This window comes from Ammospiza caudacuta, chromosome 5 (assembly GCF_027887145.1).
Source record: "Ammospiza caudacuta isolate bAmmCau1 chromosome 5, bAmmCau1.pri, whole genome shotgun sequence".
Taxonomy (NCBI): Eukaryota; Metazoa; Chordata; class Aves; order Passeriformes; family Passerellidae; genus Ammospiza; species Ammospiza caudacuta.
Genome location: NC_080597.1, coordinates 11,290,081 through 11,311,842, shown reverse-complemented (window position 1 = coordinate 11,311,842; position 21,762 = coordinate 11,290,081). Strand labels below are relative to the sequence as shown.

The window sequence follows — 21,762 nt, the reverse complement described above, 5'->3', positions numbered from 1 at the left end:
CTGCCTCTTAGAGGCAATACTGGGTTTTTTGACCCTGGAAAAAGTATTTTTTTTGGTTTTTTTTAATAAGGGCATCTGCAAATGGCAAGAACTGTCAAGCTGTGAAGCTGTTTCTTGCATCATGTAGCTGTGGCTTTTGCCCAAGTCTGTCTGCAGAGAGTTTATAGTCTTGTTAGATACACCTGTAGACTTAGTATCAGTACTGCTGGCAGCTCTTTATATGAAATTTAGATACTTTTAATCAAAACAGACTTGGCCTATTTGATGTTGATGCTTGTTGCCACTTTTGACAGCATTATTTCTGGTAATTGTGTTATTGGCTATAAAGCAGTACATTCACTGGAGTGACTGAAGTCTGGGTAGATTTAACTAGCAGTAATATCTGCTTATCATTGTATTGCCCAGACTATAATATTTGAATGACAAGCCTTGCTTAGGTTAAGTGTTTACTCTTGGAGAATGTTAAATGAGTAGGAAAGATGAAGCTCCATTTACTGAAGGGGCAAATGATGTGTAATATGATGTTTGAGTGGCTAGCAGTGTTACATCAGGTTCCAAGACATGCAGAAAGACCCAGATTCTTCCCAAATGTGAATATCTCATCTCAGAATAGGCTGTCCCAGGTTCAGCTTGAGCTGTAGGACAGCAAGTCAGTGGATTTCACAGAGCATTTCCCATAGAAGGACAATAGCTTGTTGCATGGTAATTGTTCTGCTGACAGAGTACAGTAGCTATGGCCAATCAAGTTGTTCCTTGGGTAGTAGCTCCATAAACAGGAGTGTGTTCTGGAAGTTTGAGAGGGAAAAGCATGGGTTTTTGGTTATTTCTAAGAAACACCTGGTGTTCTAGAAGTACCCTAAACAAGCATATGGATTGAAACCACAGCATGGCAGGGTGGTGGCATTAGGCAGGGATGTAAGCTGGTAGTGTTGAGCACTTGTTTTCAAATATGTTGTAGGTGTTTAAAGTGAATGCACCACTGCCTCCACGTAAAGACCAGGAAATTAAAGAGGATTCTTCATATTCAGCAGGATATAACCAGAGTTTCTCCACAGCAAGTACACAGACTCCTCCTCAATGCCAGCTGCAGTCTTCTCATGTTGCAGAACAAACCTCTCTTTCACAAGAATCTCTGTCTTCAGGTGAGAACTGCACTTACATGTGTATTTCAAGTAGTCTTTCAATATGATTAGCCTATAATAGTATTTAAATTCACTATCATGTGCTGTGAATACTTCTAACCAGTGAAATTCTTAACAGGTGCTACATAAATGTCTAATAATAGGCATACATCAACTCTAATGTAGTTGATGGTATGTAAACTTAATTTAAAAACTGCTAGCAGGATGAAAGGCTGGTTCAAACTTGTTTCTATATTAGATGAACAGACTGTCACTTACATGCCTGAATTTCCCAGTAGGTGAGAAATTCAAATATGTGGTGATGCTTGCCAGTCAAACAATGATTTGCTTGGAATAGTAGCAATGACGAAATACTCTTATTTGGCACCATTAATTTGGTCTCTGGTAATAGTGCTGTCAGTGCTGGGAGTTGCTGAATGCTAAGTAGGAAATCTGGGATAAGTTTTCATTCTGACCTGAGAAATACTGAGCTAGTAAGGGGTCTTCAACACAAACCTGACTACTTGATGTTCAGGTAGTGCAAGAGGTGGGTTTTTATAGCTAATGCTAAATTTGGCATGAAACTGGCCCCTAAATGTCTTGAGGTTTTAGCAAGTGGCAACTAGGGATCTGTATTTATAAGGCAATGTAATGAAATGGCTCAAGGTCATTTAGAACTAGTGTTGTTCTGCCAGAGTGATTTTCACAGGTCTTAGACTAGAAACACACTGATATAGTGTGTGAAGTCAATGAGACATAAAAGAACAGTGTAAGTGTAGCAGTCAGGAAAGCATCTTTAGCTTCAATGTTCCTTCTCCTCGCTGAGACTATGGGTGGTAAGCCTTCTGTTTGTGGGGTTTTTTTTGTGGAAAATCATAATTTTTAATAGCCTTGTGCAATGGCTCTGCACACACTTCATACAGGGGTTTATACTGTTGTTCTGGATCAATTTTAAGCTTTTTGGATTGGAATAAAGGAGGATCTTGTGGGAATACATTCATGGTTGCAAGGTTTGTGTTTAAAGCTAACTGCACACTCACCCTTCTGAGTGAAAAGCAATCTTGAATACATTTTGCTTGGAGTTGAAGGGCCTAGCATATGGTAGGAATGTCTGTTGAAGAGACTGAACCCCACTATCTGCTTTCCATAGTTCTTATTGCTATCTAGGTGTGATGGAGTTTGTCTTGCTGTTTCAAGGGATGTCAATACTGAGGTGACCTAGTTTATCAGTGGAAATTCTTAATCAAATATTACATAATTTTAAGCTAGATTGGGTATTTTCATGCTGCTGGCAAGGTGGTTCTCACCTGTGCAACTGACTCCTGTTGAATGCATTAGGGGCTTGCCCTCAGAGCCTGTGCTGTCTACAGTAGATTTTAGCAAGCAAAGGGAAGGATCCAGTCACTTAAATGAAGTAATGAAGGGACAGAAGAGCAGTCTATTCAGAGCAGCTTAACTGGTCTCTGAATGTCCTAATAGTGCCCTTGCTTCTGTGTGTGGTAACTTACTGCAGTTATACAAAGCTTTGACTTACCTGTGCCTTCTGTTTTAAGCAGTGAACTATCAGCCTGATGGAGCTGTTCCTGTTAGCAATGGTAGCCTTGCCTTTTATCCAGCACAGGCTAATGTTATTCCCAGACCCCCTCAGCCTTACCTCAACAGTCGTGGGTCTGTCAGAGGGTCTGCCAGAGGTGGAAGGTCGCTGGCTAATTCCTATCGCCCCCCTGGTGGCTACAAAGGTATGTCTGTGTTTACTATCATCATAAAGAAAATCTAATGTCCTGCCAGTAGAATGTGACTTAACACAACACACTATTAAATTCATGTTCTGTATGTGAAATGTCTCAAAACAAGACTAAGGGCAATGTGCAGAGAATGGGGCCCTCTGTTGTAGAATTCAAGGAAGTTCATTCTAACTTTTTTTTCTGGTCCCTGGACTTGATGTCAGGCCAAATGGCAGAGCAATTTCACAGCTTGCCTAAATATGAAGATAGAAACTTTCACTAATAGGTTATTAGATTACTCATATGGACTTTTCTGTTGGCAATTTAATTTGCTTTTTCTGAACTTTTTACGAACTTAATTCTGTCTCTTGGTATCTTGCTGACAAACTGGGCAGGCCAGTTTCCTCTTCACATACCACTAACTGTGTTTGTGCAAAATAAAGTAATTTCTGCTTAGCACTGCTCACTTTAATATTAGCAGCAGAAACCAGGATGGGGGAGTGGCTCCCAGTAGTGAAGAGTCCTTCTAGACAAATAACAGACTGAAGAGTTTTGTGAGGAAGATTATTTGGTCTCTGCAGAGCAGTTATTCTTTGGCTGCTACCTGAAGTACTATGGAGAGTTTCAGCAGACTTTAAGCAGTTACTAAAATAAGGTTGTTGGTAGCTACCAGCTGCAAGTTGTGGCCTATTCCCCTTTGAAGTGAAGGGCACTTAGTCTCTGATAGGTGCTTCAGTTGTTGGGCTGAGCCTGCTCAGTACCTTGTAGGAACATGCACAGATGGTGAGTTTCATAGTTCTGACTTAACAGCAGTCCTGGGTTTGCTGGTGTCTGGTATGAAATTACTTGCAGCTCTGCTTTGGTAGTTAAGTAATAGCTTAAGTTAATAGCTGAAGAGGCAAAACTTTCTAGTAACCCCTAAATGTATACCAGTAAAAGCTCAGTGTATGGAACAGAAAAGAAAGTGTTTCTCAATCCCATTGCTGGATTTAGCAAGCTTTTCAGCTGTTCTGATATCCCATTAGTATCACAGGCAATGGATAGGGCCTGATGTTAATATTTTTAAATACACAATTTTGGTGTAGCCATAGTGTGTAAGCTATGAGTAGCTAATGAAATGCATTTGTTACAGGAATAGCAAGGTTCCTATTCAATTCCAAGTTTAAGAATAGCACTGTTACTGCCTAACCTTATGTACATAATTGCCAAAAAAAAGATCTGTAGTTAAATTCTGGACTTTTACTGTAAATCAAACAGTAAATGATACTGAATAATCAACTTCATTTGAACAGGTTTTGATGCTTACAGAGGTTCACCTTCATTAACCAATGGGAACTATGGCCAGCTACAGTTTCCTGGTAGAGATTATGCTGGAATGCCATATTCTCAGAGGGTAGGTATTGACTTTATTTACAGTAGCCTTCCACTGTATAGGAGCCAAATCTTCTAACATGGTAGTTTCTCATTGCCTTGAACTATTACTTACAAGCTAGAGGTTAGTTTTGTTTCACAGACAAACCCTTTTGTGGAATGGTAGACAGCAGCTGAAATAAGTCACTTCAGACAGGTAACATCTCTGTATGACAGGTTGATTTTAGTCTGAAATGAATCTTTAAAATGCAAACAGATGGTAAACAATATATTGTATGGGTCCAGTCTATTGTTTTAAAAGAGTTGGTTCACTAAAATGCCTCTGTAATGTAAAATAATGAAATCCTAAATGGACTGGCTGAGAATGTGGCTAGGCCAAAACTCCAAAAATAATAATAATAAAAACAACTTAAAGGCAAAGGTTCCTGGTGTGAGGCAAGTCTGTCAGTGTCTTCTGTGCAGGTTCATGGACTTAGAACAGACTTGAGATTTAAGGGTATTGATCAGTAGCCTCAATTGTTCAGAAGCTAATTTGCTACAACTGGCATCAAAGTAGATCTTTAATTTCATACAAGCTGTTAAAATAAGTAAATTTTCCATAAGTAAAGCTGTTTATCTGCATCTTGTTTCTGAACTGTCAGTGTACTTTAGAGATGGAATTCATTGTGAGAAAGTGTATTACCTCAATTGGGTTCAGATTTGCTTATAGCCATCTTCTAACACGTCTCTTCCAGGATGTCAATTACCAGCAGTGCTATAAACGAGGTGGGATAAGCAGTGGTCCTCGAGCAAATTCAAGAGGTAAGGCCAACACCAGCCCCCCTTTAGTCCAGTGTGTGCTTAGGCTTTGCAGCTGGGGTGTCACTGGGAGCAGTGTGAAAAGCAGAACAGGATCCCTCACCTAACAGATGGAGCTTGGTGTAAGTTAACCAAGCTTAGCTGGAGTCTAGAGTGCTATTCTTCCACAGCGTTGCACAGCAGAGGATTTAATTTCACTAGTTTTAGTCTGGAGTCTTCATGTCAAAATTGTGACACAATGGTACCTTATTGAACTTCACAAATAACCTGACTAGGAAAAAACAGCAGTTCCCTGTGTTCAGGGAAGGAGCACTGGGTTTCTCCCCTGAAGTGTGTAGTCCTCCCTTATTCTGGGTAGGCTGTCAGATCACAGAGACTTTGTAAAGTATTTTTTTTCATGAAAATGTATTTGGTAATACAAGTGTACTTTGTACTTCGATAGTGGAGTATAAAACCTAAAGAAATAAATAAGGCTAGTTGTGTCCAAGCATGAATAGCATGTGTTTTGAAGAGTTGGAAAAAAGATCAATTGTTTCTACTGTATGTGCTGGAAAAATATGGACTTCCAGTGCTACAGGTGAGAAGTGAGATGAAGAGTAGCTGTAGATCTGAGAAATTATAGTGTATTGTAGAAGCTGTTTTAGGATGATGCAGGTCATATCCTAACTTGAGGGATAGAATGTTTCAGAAGAGAACTAAATAGGAGATGATGGTGGATTAACAGCTGATGAAAGTACTCATTAGCATTAGGATCTCACAGCAACTTCACTTATTTTAATGTCTGTCTTAAGGTGTTGTTTTCCAGTGGAAATAACAAGGGTTTGCAGCTTGACTGTAACTGCTTTAAATTTCTCAGATCTAATACAGTTTTCGTTCTACACTCTTTTAACTTGGATATTTGGAAAGATTAACAGCTTTATTTTGGGGAGTGAGGTGCAGAAGACTTAAGCAACACTAGTTTGTCAGACTTAAAATATTCTAGCATCATAAGTAGAGAAGGTCTACAAGAAATGCAACTGCGGAATGACAGTGTTGAGTAACATGAAGTGAAAATTGGGATCTTGAAGATAACTTGCCTCTAACTTTGTCAGTGTTTTCAGAATTACGTTTTATTTCTTCTCAGAAGTTAGCATATGCTTTTTAAGTTCACATATGATACACTAAAGCAAAAAAAAGCAAAAACAATTACAGAGGATTTAATTTCACTATTTTTAGTCAGGAGCGTTCATGTCAAAATTTTGACACAATGGTACCTTATTGAACTTCACTAATAACCTGACTAGGAAAAAACAGCTGTTCCCTGTGTTACAATCTGCTGCCCTCTCTACTTGGAAGTATAAGTAATTGTTCATGGTTCAGTTACGTCTCATTCTGGTCAATACAAGTGTGATCAATGTGAGCCAGCTTCAAAGTTGTGTTTTCACTGGGGTCCTTTGACAACTTGCTGTGGCTCAAAGATCAATCTGCTGCAAAGCCAAGCCTGTACACTTAAGATTATGGCCACAGGCTTAAGGGTATCTGTCTGTTACAATACTCACCGCTGCTAATGGTTTTTAACAGCAGGGTGGAGTGACTCCTCTCAGGTGAGCAGCCCAGAACGAGACAATGAGACCTTTACCAGTGGGGACTCTGGGCAGGGGGACTCTCGCAGCATCACCCCCGTGGACATGCCGGTGAGCAGCCAGGCCGCCACCATCCTGCCGGTGCACGTGTACCCGCTGCCGCAGCAGATGAGGGTCGCCTTCTCCGCCGCCCGGACATCCAACCTGGCCCCTGGAACTCTGGACCAGCCCATTGTGTTTGACCTGCTGCTCAATAACCTCGGAGAAACTTTTGATATCCAGCTTGGGAGGTTCAACTGTCCAGTGAATGGTACCTACGTCTTCATCTTCCACATGCTCAAACTGGCTGTCAATGTCCCTCTGTACGTGAATCTCATGAAGAATGAGGAGGTCCTTGTGTCGGCCTATGCCAACGATGGGGCTCCTGACCATGAGACAGCCAGTAACCATGCAGTGCTGCAGCTCTTCCAGGGAGATCAGATCTGGCTACGGCTGCACCGGGGAGCCATCTATGGAAGCAGCTGGAAATACTCCACCTTTTCGGGATACCTCCTTTATCAGGACTAAAATCCAGTGCAATGTTTACAAAAGAGCTGCTCCAAACACCTTGGTGAGGGGGGTGGGACTAGCTTTGCACTTATTACTGACTTTATAGAGGATATGTGGTTCCATTATTGGTGGGAAATGGTGGTCCTGTTTTGCAAGGTGAAATCATGGAGTTGGGGTACTGAATCAGCACTAATTTGGCACTTTATCAGTTGTGATGTAGCCTTGCTAATAAAGCTGTGAATGTATATTGTTTGCACTTACCCTAAACTGTATTAATGTCCAGCTTACTACACTATTGATTGCCTCAAGTATGGGCTATTCACAATGCCTTGTTGTGCCTCAATAAAACAAGTTAATATGCATTTTAGTATTAATCTTGCCCGTGGTTTTAATTTTAAGACACATCACTGACCTTTTTCCTGATGTAGGGTGAATATGAATATTACATAGAACTGGTCTCCAAGTTTCAATAATTTAGGGTAATTTGTATTTAACTAGGATTGTTTTAGTTCCTGCTTAACGCCATTTTTCAAGAGTCTTACCTTGATCAAAATCAATTCAAGATTTAGCTAGCTTTTTTCTTTCTAAAGGTCAAGAAATTCTAAGTGCAATGCTACATACTTCATCAGAACTACTGCTTTTAAATACATACCCTGTCAAAATCTGGCATGGTCATCATAGCATCAGTCCTTTAGAAGTGAAGTAGTTGAAATTCTTAAACCTGCAAACAGTCACTCAAGGGGCTGGCTTATGCTGTTATTCAGCTGCAATATATTTTGAAGTTGAATTCAACTTTATGAAGCATAAATGTGGATGGCTTCCCCCCCTGAATGAGACTTGAATCAGATTTTAATACAGGTTGTTTCCTCATTTCAGAGAATTGCTGAGGAACTTGTTATTTGTAGTTGAAGCCTGGTGCTTGCATTTTACATCAAACCTGAATACAAATGCTAGGAAGTATTTCTGCAATCCCTTTCTTAAAGCTCTTGGGCTTTTGGACCAGCCTTCAGCACTCCTGTGGCCTGAGAACTGAACAGCCACGATGTATGTCCTTGTCTAAGCTGCTGTGTCAAATACTATAAATAGTTTCAATGTTTAAAATGGTAATATGAACTAGTAAGAAGGTAGGTCAGTGGCTCTCTCTCCTTTCAAAAGCTTCAGTAAATTGTTTTAACAGTAGAAAGCACTTGAACTGAGTGTACTAAATTAGCCAGTGCACAAGCCTGACTGCTGTATCTAAGGCTGAAGCAGAACTATGCAGAGTGAAAGCAACTATCTGCTTATTTAAATAAAAGTAAGAACCTGAACTGAACAACTTCAGACCTGGTATAAAGCTGCTGTTTTTTGCTAAGTGGTTGCACAGCTTCCAGCTTCAGTTTGCCCTTGTTATCATGCAGATGCCAAAACCAGTCTGGCATGGCTTCATAAAGTTACTGGCATAAAGATCTTATTCCAAGCTCAGCTTTCTTTTCATACAGATTTTGAGGGTGCTCATATTTCAAGTATGGGTTTAGCGAATTTTGAGAGAAGTTGAGGTAGGACAAGCTTTGGGAAACCTTGTTTTTACCATTACAAAAATGTCAAGCCTTATCTATTGAACATTAAGCCTGTATTTTGTATTTTAAAACATGCTAGTTCTGACTTTGGGCAACAAAGAGGCTTATTTCTATAACACCCACTACAGAATAAGTTTAACTTGATAAAAAGCAGTTTAACTTGATAAGAGGTAAATATTCCAGTTTTAGATCTGTATCTTGTTTAAGATGCATTTTTACATTCCTAGCTAAAAAGAATACACAGTTACAGCCAGAATTGTGCAGGTAAGATGAAACAGAAAAATTATTATACAATTCCTTCACCACAGGTTATCTAATGGATGTTTTTTTAAAAAAGTGAATGTTTTTAAGCTTTAGCCTGAATCACAGTAATCTCTACTACAGTAATTTTACAGTAGTAGCTACTTTAAAATAAAATGTATGGCTTTGTCCTGCTATTTTTATTTGAAAAGAAAACACAACTTGGAGAAGTCTCATCCCTTAGAATAACTAAAAAATATGATAGATTAGTAGGTTTCACATGTGCTACTTTTTAAGCTAGAACTGTTGGTTTTCACTGTGTTTTTAGCCAGCTGTGAATGCAGGTTTTGCCAACCTCTGTTACCAAAAGGAGGGTAAGTACAACTGAACAGGTACTGTCCTAAGGAAGGTTTCAGACTAGAAGCAAATCCAAAGACTGTAACTGAACCTTAAATGCTAAGACTTTTAAAAAACACTAGAGAAGACCAAGCCCAGCACCTTTTTTCCATACCCATAGCTGGCCAAAATCCACTGGTAGAAAATTGCTATTCTGATTTCCAAAATACCTAAAAATGTTATATAATTTTTCCATTATGATAAACACTAGGGTAGGGGTATCTCATTATGCTTTTAGACTAATAACTGTTTTTCAAAGCTTCTCAAAGGACTTCAGAATATTTCAGTACATTTTCTACTGACACAGTTTTAGTCTAGTCAAGTATGTCCAGACCAATGCCCTATTTCTTTATTCTGCTTCTGGGCAGAGCATTTAACAGGTGAGTTTCACGACCTGGAAATACTTTACTGTGTAATTTTCATGTAAATACTGTCTGACAGTGTAAGTTCTATTTACAGTTCTTTTTCTCAGTAACTATTAAATGAAGTTGATTGAATAATTTCATCAGGAAAAATGCCTTCACTATGTAAGGATTATAATTGGATCTAATTAAAACATACATAAGGGCATCATCATTCTGCTAAATTTCCTATTGCTGTCTGCTGTGCAAACTGGATACCACCTAAATTCTCACTGATTTACTTCTCTTGTGCAGCCTGCTGAAGATAAACTTTAAAGGTAAGAAACACTATGTTTTCATATGGAGTTAATTTCTGTGTTTCCTTCTCTTGACATCAAATATTGCAACTGCCCTGAAATGGGAGAGTGTAATGCTTTGGCTGGGAGGGAGTTAATTTTAATCAAAGGAACTGGTATGGGGCTGTGTTTGGATTTGTGACCAAACAGTGTTGGTAACTCGGGGATGTTTTGGTCATTGCACAGAGTCGAGGCCTTTTCTGCCTCTGACACTGCCCCAGCAGTGAGTGGGGAGCACAAGGATTTGGGAGGGGTTAAAGCCAGGACAGCTGATCCCAGCTGACCCAAGGGATACCCCAGCCCACATGATGATGATGATGATGATGTACTTAGCAGTACAAGCTGGGGGAAGGAGGAGGAGAGTGGGACATTTGAGTTGTGGTGTCTGACATCCAAAGTCACTGTTCATGTGATGGAGCCCTGCTTTTCTGGAAATGGCTGAACACCTGCCTGCCCATAGGAAATGGGGAATGAATTCCTTGCTTGGCTTTGCTTGAGTTTCTGCTTTACCTGTTAAACTGTCTTTATCTGAAGCCACAGGCTTTCTCACTTTGGCCTTTCCAGCTCTTTTCCCTGTCCCATTGCAGGGGAGTGGCTGTGTAGTGGCTACCAGCTCAGGGAGGTTCAAACTTTCTTAAAGTTTTCAAAATTCTAATGGACTTGTGACTTTTGTGGGGTTTTTCCCAGGTCATGGAAGTAAGGGGAGACAGTGAATAATCTCCTACCACTGCCGTGGCAGGAAGTCTCCTGCAGCTAAGGAACCCTCCATCCTGCAGGCTGCAGTGGTGGTGTCACTGCCCTGCCCTGCTGGTTGAGTTTAGGTGCCTCTTCCTCCCTGGCTGCTTTATCTACAGCTCTCCAACAAACCAGTCAGAGAGGGAGATGCTTGGGAATTTTAACTCTGATCAAGGACTTGTGTCTGGAGGGTTGGAATACATTTATCTGCTAGCTCTTTATTCAACCTATAAATGTCTCGTGAAGGATATGAAAAGTCTGTTGTGTATTGTAATTAGAGAGATGCCGTACCATAACCAAGATATGAAAAGTCTGTTGTGTATTATAATGAGATGCAGTACCATAACCAGGTAAAATGAATTAACCTCAGTTACACACTTGTTCACATGTCTCTGATCAACTTAATTTTCACCCAACTATAAACAATTCTCTTAAGAATGCAAGAAACCTTAGGCATTTGTATTTGTGGTTTGAATGTTTCCTGGCAGTGTTGTACTTGAAAAAATAATATTGTGAAGTACTAATCTGGCTGGAAACTATTAGTTCACAGCTGGCACTTCCTATGGCTTTTGGGCCCTAGAGTAAGCTTTGAGAAGTGGTTGGTATGGAATGAAAGCTTTTTGCTAAGTACACATCCAATCACTTTAGTGATCATTAGTTATCATTTAGTCATTAGTTCACTACAATGAAATAAAGCCTGCACTGAGAACAGTGGTTTGTTGTTAGCCTGTAGCACATCACACAGAGGAATGCTGTCTTCTTCCTCATGCTTTTTCAGGAGTGTCTGTTATAAACTACAGCTTACAGGTGCTGTCCTAAAGGCACTGGGTTGGCATCAAAAAGAGGGGTTGTTCCATGCCACAGAAAGTGTGTAATGTGCAGCTGAGACCTCACCAGAGTACACTTCAAAAACACCAAAAGCCAAAGGATTAATTGCAAGTAACCTGCAAGATGTAAGGCTTTTCAAGTTTTCCAAAGTTCTTGAACTTAATACAGTTATCTTGATGGCAACTCTGTAAAGAACCAGGTCTAATTTTTGTTCATGTCAAACTGGTTACTTTGAAAATCCTTGGTTTCACAAGTGAGTTTTAAAATAAGATTGATTGTTCTAAATACTTTACAAAACTGTTGTTATAGCACACCTGGAAAGATTTTGAGCTTTAAAAAACCCACATCTTTGCTTTGCATTATCTCCCTGGTACTATGTTTTTTTTTTCCTTACTTGCATATTGGTGCAACTTTGATTTAATTTGTTTTAGGTTTTAATATCTCATTTGTCCCTCCACATTGGATCTTCTGTCAGAGGCAGTTAGAGAGCTGACAGGAAAAATCTCTGAATTTTACCTCAGATTTTTTATCTGCAGAGTAGCAGAACAGATTTTAAAACACCAAACTCAACCATTCACTGTAAGTAGATGAAACCCCAAACATTAACAGAATCTTTGCTCTGACAAAAAGGCATATGAAATTCTTGCTTACAAGCAATTACTTTCATCCTGAAGTTTATGAAGTCACATAAAAATACTTCAATCAATGACTAAACTTATTTTTGGACTAATATAGTCACTGGTATCTATGAAGGTTCACATTGGGCATCTAGAAAACCCAGGAAACAGGTAGATTACAATGCTTGCAACACTGAAAGTACCATTTTAAATAAAGTGGTAAGTGCAATAAAATTCATTTTAGGAAGATGTTATAATATCTTTTAAGGATATTCTGTTCTTTATTGGTATGTTTGACATCACTAGTTCTACAGAAGTCCTTCAATAAATAAATTTAGTAACTTTTAAGCTCACCTACCATGGATGAATACACAGAAATGGAATTAAACAGAACTGCTCTTAAACAGTCCATAACATGGTAATTGGGGAAAAGGGAATAGAGATGCACCACTACAAATCCTTTAAAGTAATTTGGATTTGCTATGATATGGAATCCAAGATTTTTTAAGTGGGCAGTTTCCCCTGGACAATTTCTTACCTCAATCAAAATAGGACAGCAACAAACCATAGCTACCATAGCTAATAATTACCAAATCACCATAGCTAATAATATATACACTAACTTTTTACACTAACATTGTTTCTGTTTGAATTTTATGATTACTGAGCATACTCCCATCTCCTTTTAAGAAGAAAGGGAAAGGTCAATGGAAGTGCCTAAGATTTCTTGCTGTAAAGCTGCATCCCAGGTGAAAGGAAAGATAATGATCAGGTGTTCTGCAACACTTCAAAAGGTGATGAAAACCACAAGAGAAAGCACATCTCCTCGTGCCAGGTAGGTGCAATTTATTGTGACAGCTGGATTCCTTTTTAATTAGAGGCAAAGTTACCAAGGGACATTTTAAAAGTTATTAGTAAATCACTATAGTGCCAGCTGCTTTAACATTTTGGTTTACACTGCAATTACAATTAACAAATGACATATTGTCCAACTGTATTATTAAGACACCTATTTAATGGGATGATCTTGTAATTGCTGTTGTGTTTCACTCCTCCTAAGCACAGCAAATAGTCCTTCTGTTCTTCCAACCAGTTAATCACACGTCTCTGGTTTGTATACATTATGTGAAACATCACCTGCAGAAGTAACCAGAGGAATTGGCTCACCAAAACCACATTAGTGAGAGGTTTTTCTGGTCTGTTTATCTGAGAGTTACACCTTTTACAGACATCTTTCTTACACCTGCACAGATGCTTAAATCTTCCTTTGGTTCACTAGCATGTTCTATGATTTAAGGGGGGAAATAATAGGCAAGAGGTGGAGAAACAGGGTGGGGCAGGTGTTTTGAGTTTTGAAGTGGTGGAGGTGGTGTTTGTATATTGCTGACAGCTGAAGGGTAAGCATCTCCCACCCCCTCTCACACACAATAAGCAAACCCTTTCCAGGTTCTACTAATCTGCACGATGATGAGGACAAGTATCACACAGAAAGCTGCTCAGAAGCAGAGCAGGAATTGCGACGTGTGACCCAACTGTGCGTTTTAGTAAACCCCTTGTAGCAAATTTCTGTCTTCCTGGATGCTGTCAGTCGTTCTTGTGCAGGGCTGGATAAGTGTGACCAGTGTCACTTCTCCTCCATGGACCTGACCTCATCACCTCCTTCAATCCCCGTGCTCTCACTCTTCATTCTTGTCCCGCGGGATAACAAATACAGAGCGCCCCAGCCTGACGTGAAAGCTGAAACGCCACCTAGAAAAACTGAGTAAACTATAAAGAAAGAAAAATGGGATTTTAAAATCCTGCTTTAAAGACAATCCGTGCAGGGCGCGGCGGGAGCCGCCCCCGCCGTTCCGTACAGCGCCATGGCGGCCCCCATGGAGCCGCGGCCCGCAGACCCCGCCCCCTGCCGCCCTCCCGGCGCACTCCTGTCCGTACAACAAGATGGCGGCCGCCTCTCGCCGACCCCTTCCCGAAGCCAGAAGGCGGCGCCGCGGCCGTAAAGCAGCGCCCGTTTCCCGATCTCCAGCTGTCGCAAATCGGTGAATGGCTGTGGAGAGGGGCCGGGGGGGGTGGGGGACGCGGGCCCGCGCTGGTGGCACGGGGGGGCGGCGGCGCTAGCGGCGGCTCCTGCGCGTCCTGCTGCCCCGGGAAAGCGCTGCCTGCCGGCGGCCGAAGGCCGTGATGGATCCCAACAGGATCATCCAGGCGCTGAAGGGCACCATAGACCCCAAGCTGCGCGTCGCCGCCGAGAACGAGCTCAACCAGGTGAGGGGGGACCCGCGGGCGGCCCGCCCCACGCGCGGCACGGGGGCGTCCGGCCCCGCCGCCAGGGGCGGGGGGCGAGCGGTGCTCGGCGCCGGGACCGCCCGCCCGCCCTCAGCGGGGCCGGGAACGGGACCGGGCGGGTCGCTGCCCCCGCTCGGCGGTGCCCGCCGTGCCGGGACTCCGGGCGCTCCCGAGTGCGGCAGCCGGGCGCTCGGCGTGGCCGGGGCGCTGCCGCTCGGCGCTGGAGGGATGACATTGCTGTGGCCCTGGCGCTCACGGGACGGGCGGCAGTGACGCTCGGGGGCGCGTTCTGTCCCGTCCGGCCGCACGGCGAGGGGAGCTTGGAGCGAGGCGCCTTAGGTTTCGTGGGCAGTGATGTCCTGGCATCCTGCAGTTATTCACAGAGTTACGGAATATGCAGAGTTGGAAGGGAGCCGTCGGGATCATCGAGTCCAACTCCTGGCCCTGCTCCCAGCACCGTCCCCAGCAATCCCACCATGAGCCTGGGAGTGTTGTCCAAACACTTCTTGAACTTTGTCAGGCTTGGTGCTGTGATCATTTCCCCGAGGAGCCTGTTCCAGTGCCCAACACCCTCTGGGGAATAAAAACCTTTTCCTAGAGCAGCAGCAGTATGCACTGAATGAAACTGTGACCCCAGCCTTTGAACCTTTGAGAAAAGAGAAAGTTCCCTTGCACAGCATTAATGAAACTTTAATTTCTATGTTTTGATGGAATATTTGATCAATTCTCGTCGAGGACTTGGGATTTTTTTGGGTGTGTTGGTGTGTTAACAAAATAGTCAGTGAGAATTGGTTGTCAGGAATTATGCTATTCAGGATTGCTCCTCCAGCTTAGTTTTATATTTAGGCAACTTAAAACTCCTTCTGAATTAGATATAGCTAATCCTTGCTTTGGCCGTTGGTAAATTCCTTTAGTAAATCAGTGGATTAAGTGCTGGGCATTGGAAATGCTCTTGTGAATATTTAGATAAGGATGCAAGGCTTTTTTCCTCTTTTTGGCATAGTTACCTTATAACTGTATCAGTATCTGTTTTTATCCCTGGTGTCAAGGGCTGAGAGGGAAATGACAAGTATTTGTAAGCAGCCTGTTGCACAGCAGTCTAAACAACAATACAAACTGCTGCTGCTACAGTGTTCTGTTCAGAGCAAAGAGGCAGCTCCTGGGTCCTGCTCCTAACGCTGTCATCACCAGTAAATACTGGGAAGCTCAGGAACAGTCTTGAAAGCATTTTAAGACTGAGAGCTGTAAAATCTTCTAAGTTTAAGTGATGGATAATGCAGTTCTCATGAAAGACACAGGTTTTAGATTCAAGAGTGCGAGCAGACTTACTGAGAACAGGTTGAGATGCAGAATTTTCTTTTGAAATACTTGATGCATTTTCATTTTTCTAACTGTTATGAAGAATGAATCCTGGAATCGAGACAAACCTATTTTTGTGCAGGCTTCCTGTTACTAGGTGAAGCATGATGTATGTGACATAATGTGCTGGGTTTGACATGACTCTGGATGAGAGGAACAAAAGTGCTCCTGAGCAACGTTGCTCAGGTGGGACTTTGACATCTTGAAGCTTTTTAGTGCTTTTGAAGCAAGGCTTCAAAGCAACGTGTCAGACTCCCCTCCCCTGTATCTGATGGCAGTGCTGACATGTCCCTGTGTTCCTGCAAGAGCTGCAGTCCAGGTGCTGCTCTAGCAAAGGGACCAATCCACCAACCAAACACAAAATTCTCTGTCAATAAGTGGTGATGGAGCCCTTGGCTGAACAGCGCAGGAGTCACCTTTGTTCTGTGTCACAGTTACAGCGATGCTGCTCTTGAGACAGCTTCAGGGGTGCTCAGGTAAAGCTTGCCTGTGTGAGCTCATCTGCAGCGTACACTGGCATTCAGCTTTGAGCCCAGGAGCTCCCCAGACCCTGCAAATCCTGCCAGTGCACCAGGACAGAGCCTGCCTGTAGGCACCCCAGTGCTGTACCAGTGCAGAGTCCTTCAGAGCAATATCCTCATAGTCCTGACTCCAGTTTGCCTGCAGTGTAGAGCATGGGGGATAGAGTTTGCATGAATGAAAGCTTTTCTAGGTGTAAGAAGTCCCAGCATGTTTGAAAATGCTTCTTTCTCTTCTGTATGTTCCTGCACCTGCATAAAGACAAACCCAAATCAATGAATTTGCTGTCTGCCTCCTGAATTATAACCTAACTGCATTCAGAAATGGAATTGGGATCCCTTTTTTTGTCCTTTTTATATCTCTTAGAAGGCTATTTATGAATTTTCTTTCTCTTCCAACTAGAAACAAGTGTTGGTTTTCAGCCAAAATTGGTTTATGGTCCATTTACTTCCATTTGCGCCAATCTTACTTCAGGTTTCTTGATAGTCTCTCTGTCAGATTTGTCAGAGGCTGATCCCCTAGTGCCTGTTTTTCTAGCCTCAGCAGGCTATGTTTCCTTTGCCATATCATAAAACTGAATTTATGAAATCTAGTAACAGGAGCACAGCTCTTCTCTGCACCGATTTCCCTTTGAAGTAATCCTTCTTGTGGAGTCTGGTCATTTGTGTTTGCAGTGTTCCAGAAAGTCTTGTGCTCAAAGCTGCTAATACCTCCTTAAATACTAAATCTACAATTATCTTCTTTGTGTCCAACATCTACATGTTTCTTATCACTCAATGTACCAAAGTCCCTTGATCCTTTTATTCTGTTGTTGTTCTTCACTCACAAACCTCCAGTTTTTAGGAGAAGTTCTGTCATCCTTGAGTCCCTGACCGTGCACTTTGGCCTCTTACCCAACTCCATTTGTGTTGGTGCACTCCTATAGATCACTCAGTTCTTAGTAGGATTTTTCTGATCTTTCTCCTTGCTTGATGCTACTTTGAAATCATTAACAAACTTCACTTCTCTCTGTGGTCTGAACACAACTGTAAGTGTGGGATTTATTTGAAATCTGATTCTTGCTAAACTAGAGCAGTTTCCTGCCAAGTCAGTGTCTATCTCGTGTAATTGCTGCCATTTCCCTTTTAGCCTCTTGGGTTTCTAAGTGTACATGTCTTTCCTTCCCCTTATTTTTCTTTTGCCTCCCTGCCCTGCCTTTTTTTAGTTCAGCTCTGTAATGTAATTAGAGTGCACTTGATGATGATATTTATCACTCACACTGTACTTAGTAGAATGGTTAGGTGTCATACCAAGAAATAGACTGAGTTTCTGTGCATCATTTGTCTGAGTATCTGTTCCAGGCTATTACTCCTGTTACATCTGTCTCTTGGATTTCAAGGACTTTTGCTGGGTTCATTTATTTATTTATATTATAAATATATACTGCTTTCATGTGCCAGTTCTTGGAATGCTGTGAAATATACTTTACTGAACATACAGAGTCATTCTAATTCCAGTTCAGATAGGATTCCCATACAGGTTTCATACATTAATCTTCAGTGGCCCAACATGCTGTAACACATTCCTTTGGCCTGTAGCAAAGGAGAGAACAAGAACTCAATTGCAGAGATACAGTTGGGCTTTTTAAATATTGAGTAGGAGTTACATAATTTGGCTTTGACAGCAACTGAGTAGCAGTGCTGGAAGAAGTGTGAAAAGATTACCCAAAAGCAGAAGAATCCAGAATAAAGTCTGGCTTCCTTCCAAATCTTTCCACATCTTTGTTGAGCTGGCTGCTATAGTAGACAGGGATCTTAAGGCCACTCTGTAAGTGCCAGTGAGCACTTCATGATACCTAGAGGGAAACATCTGAGACCAATTTGATGAGGAAGTTGACTTGGATAATTAAAAGTTTTGTAGAAAGTGAAGTTTCTTTGATACTGGATGAATTTGGCAGCAGAACCCATACAGGAAAGAAATTCAGGTGGGTTCTTACACAAGCTTATTTTCCCTCTCTGTGAAAACAGTGTTTTCCCCACCCTACATAGTATCTTTGCATATAGGTAGGGAAAGAAAAAAGTATCTTTTGAAGTTCTGGTTTGTTTTAACAACTGTCTCTGACTGACAGTGTAAAAAAACAAGAGTGAAATGCTGTTAACAACTGCAGAAATACTCCTGAGTTTGCCAGTGGAATTTTTAAGTATTCATTTTCAATACACAGAAAGAGAAAATAAGACTTGGTAAATCAGGTAGCTGAGCATTTGGATCAGATGTATTTAAGCCTTGAAATTATCTTTGTAAAAAGTTAATTTCTCATTAATTCAAGGTACAAATTTCTTCTTTGTGTTTGTTTTTGCAAACAGAGATGCAGTGCCTTGTTTTTTCAGTGATTTTTATGTGCCATGCTTGTATTGAGAGGTATAAAAATGATGTTTACTACTGGTGGAGAAGGATGATCTGAGCTTGCAGAACGTGAAAGAATGCTTCCAGATTTCCCATATTCATTGTGCTAGAGTGTCCTGATGTTTTGCAGGGGAAGCAGCACCTTTCAGTGCCATTCTGCACTCAGGCACTGTGGCTGCCATCAGTACAGTGGGAAGGTTACTGGCTCTTGTGGTTCTGGAGCAGTTTTGGTCTTTGAATGTGACAGCAAGCAAGAGACAAGAATAATGCTTCATTAAATGAGTTTGGCAGTGTATGATCTGTGAGAACCTGGGAGCCAAATATGAACATTAGATGTGAGATGTATTTGCTTCAGTAGGATCTCTTTGGGGAGATTTTAATGTATTTTTTGCTACTTATCTCTCCTTGTATTCTGGCCCTTTGTAAGTGATGGTCTACATCTTGATGTTTTTCAGTGGCCCACCTGAGGCTCACTTGTCTGTCATATGTTCTGTACCTAATCAAATGGAAGAGGAGATAGGCAGAAAAGATGTGTTCTCTGATCTTTTGAAGCCTGGAGCTGTGATGGTGACACAGGGAAGGAACAGAGTGCAAAAAGCTGTGCAGCTGCAGTGCACAGATCCTGAGAGAGTAGACACAGATGGAACAACATGCATGGCTCATATACATCTCTACCACTGTAAATTTACCCAATTATGCCTTCCCAATTATACCTTTCCCAGTGTAGCTGCTGGCCTTGCACACTGCTGTATCCCATCCTCTTAATCCCAGTGGAAATTAAGTGAGATTCTCTTTTAAGGTAAATGCTCCAATCTAGGATTCATACAAGAGCAGCCTGTGTGTGTTTTACACAGCTTTAAAATAATTGCTCTTTGTAAGTACTCAGTGAAAGTTTGCTTTTCAAAACTTTCGCTTTCTCTTTCAAAATAAACATGTGCCCCAGTGGATCGGCACTTGGACAAGAAGTTTTCCCGGATCCCAGCAGTGTGGGTTCAGGGCAGTGTGATTATTCACCAAGTGCACAAAGCCCCGTGCTGTGTGGTGGGCGTTGTGCTGAAGGTCTATTTCAGCCATCTGGTGCCTCCCTGCGGCTCCTGGGCACCGCTCTTCAAAATCAGCAGATAGTTTTGTGTTCCTCCTGTGGCACTGACAATAGTCCTGCTCTCCTTTTGTTAAGGTGCAGCTGCAGTGATATAAAGAACTGTTGGACTTGTTGGACTCATCCAGCTCCAAGATCTCTTCCACGTCCATTTCCATGTCACAGTGTACACCTGACAATTGCTCTGCACTTGCTCCTGTGATAGATCCAGCATTGTTTGCTGATGTCCGGAGCAACGCAGGGAAGGGACACATCCCAAGATCACAATTAGCATGACAACTAAACAGACGAGAATGTGCTGGTATAGGAAAAATGTTGCTGCATGCAGCTTTTTAAAAAGTCCTCTGTTCTAAAAACTGCAAGCAGCATGTAGTTTTCCTGACCCGGGTTTGTTGCTGCACAAATGAGCTGGACGTAATTTGAGCTTCACAAATACAACAGAATCGTGTGTCTTGTTTCTAACGTGGGCTCACAGTCTCTGTTGATCTCTACAGTCTTCTTGTTTCCGATAACGAGTAGTAAACAAGCTATGTAAAAATGTAAATTCCGGGCGTGACAATAGCAGGGAACAGAAGGATTTAATGGGCCCGGCGATCTCTGTAGGGGTGGCGGTGTGTGCCGTGTAAAGATGCGCACATAGCGCCGTGCTGCTGGGGATGGGACCCCTCGGGGACACTGTCCCTCCGCCTGCGGCACAGGGCTTTGTCACTCCGGGTGCTTGCTGAGCCCGTCTGGCACGGAGGCAAATGACCATATTTGTGTGGATCCTGGCAAAACTTCAGGGAGAGCAGTTGTGCACCAGCACAAGTAGTACTCATAAAGCTTCCTGGACTAGCAGTGGTTTTAATGGAGATTGAGTAAAAACTGTTAGGACAGGGAAAGGGGAATAATGTTGTTAGCACTGTGTCCATCCTAAATGTGGTACTGGTGGGATTGCAGCAGGAAACCACCACCAACAAAACACCCCCCACAAAGCTGCATTTTTAATTGGTGTGTTGATAGTAGTAAAGGCTTTGTAGATTGGGTCTGAGAGCAGTGTATAGGCACTGTTAAGAACAAAAAGGATGGTTAGAGTTCATGCATGGTTTTGGGTTTCTGTGCTGCTGTGATTTTTCATGCTTTCCTTATCTATGTGCAGCTTGGGTGTGGAGTGCTGGGGGATGCTGCAGTTGACTGTGGCCCTGTCACAACACACCAATGTTGTCCACTAGTGACTGAGGGGCAATGTTTGTACTCCAGGCTACTGGATTAAAAGGTGATCTTTGGAATCCAGTATGCTTCAACAAGTTCAACATGTCTGTAGATAAATGGAGTTCCTGTACTGGATGTTACAGCTTTTACTTTATTTGGAACGTTTCTTAGGGATAATTAAAGTTTATAGAGAAGGAAATTGCAGGAGAGTATGCTTTTGATTTGCCACTACTGCTTTTATCTCACATCTCAGATTATTCTATAAACATCAAATGAGTCTCTGAGTTAGAATTACACTATCATTATAGTGAATAAAATGGGGGCCAGAAAGTTAAGTGATTTGGTGAAATTATTGAAGGATAGTGTCGTGTTGCAGCTGGGACACTTAGGCATCATGAAAGCAGTGTAATTTCACCTTGTTATGGATATGGTAGATCAAAGAGCTGGGGACATGAAGGGCAGAAAGTATCTTTTATTTCACAGCTTTTGAATGAGGCAGAGTTCTGTAGGAGGATGTTCAATACTTGTCCTTTAAGCACAACTCTGGGAGCAACCACAGAACTGCCAGGCATAATCTAGTGGGAAGAAACACTATAAAAGGTGAAATACAGAAAGCTGCTGCCATCTAGCCCCAAGAAACCTCTCTTTGAACATAAAACACATGGATCCAAGGGATGAAAGATCTGACCTACCAGCACTGATCTGCCAAGGCTTAGTAGTAACTGCACCACG

The 21,762-nt window shown here is 41.9% G+C and overlaps 2 protein-coding genes across 7 annotated transcripts in view; both read left to right on the top strand.

Moving 5' to 3' along the window:
• CAPRIN2 (caprin family member 2) overlaps positions 1-7,468 on the top strand; it is a 32,000-nt gene extending 24,532 nt beyond the window's left edge. For 3 of the 6 annotated variants that reach the window (XM_058804517.1, XM_058804521.1, XM_058804518.1), the window contains 5 exons: positions 959-1,142; positions 2,675-2,860; positions 4,138-4,238; positions 4,951-5,017; positions 6,575-7,468. In XM_058804517.1, the coding sequence (XP_058660500.1) occupies positions 959-1,142; positions 2,675-2,860; positions 4,138-4,238; positions 4,951-5,017; positions 6,575-7,143 (1,107 nt within the window). In that variant the 3' untranslated portion in view covers positions 7,144-7,468. The remainder of the gene's footprint in view (positions 1-958; positions 1,143-2,674; positions 2,861-4,137; positions 4,239-4,950; positions 5,018-6,574) is intronic. The other 3 variants (XM_058804522.1, XM_058804519.1, XM_058804520.1) reach the window with 2 other exon arrangements.
• Positions 7,469-14,290: 6,822 nt separating this feature from the next.
• The window catches only part of IPO8 (importin 8), a 47,536-nt gene continuing 40,064 nt past the window's right edge, over positions 14,291-21,762 (top strand). Inside the window, exon 1 of the mRNA XM_058805277.1 lies at positions 14,291-14,459. Within this exon, the coding sequence (XP_058661260.1) occupies positions 14,376-14,459 (84 nt within the window). The 5' untranslated portion in view covers positions 14,291-14,375. The remainder of the gene's footprint in view (positions 14,460-21,762) is intronic.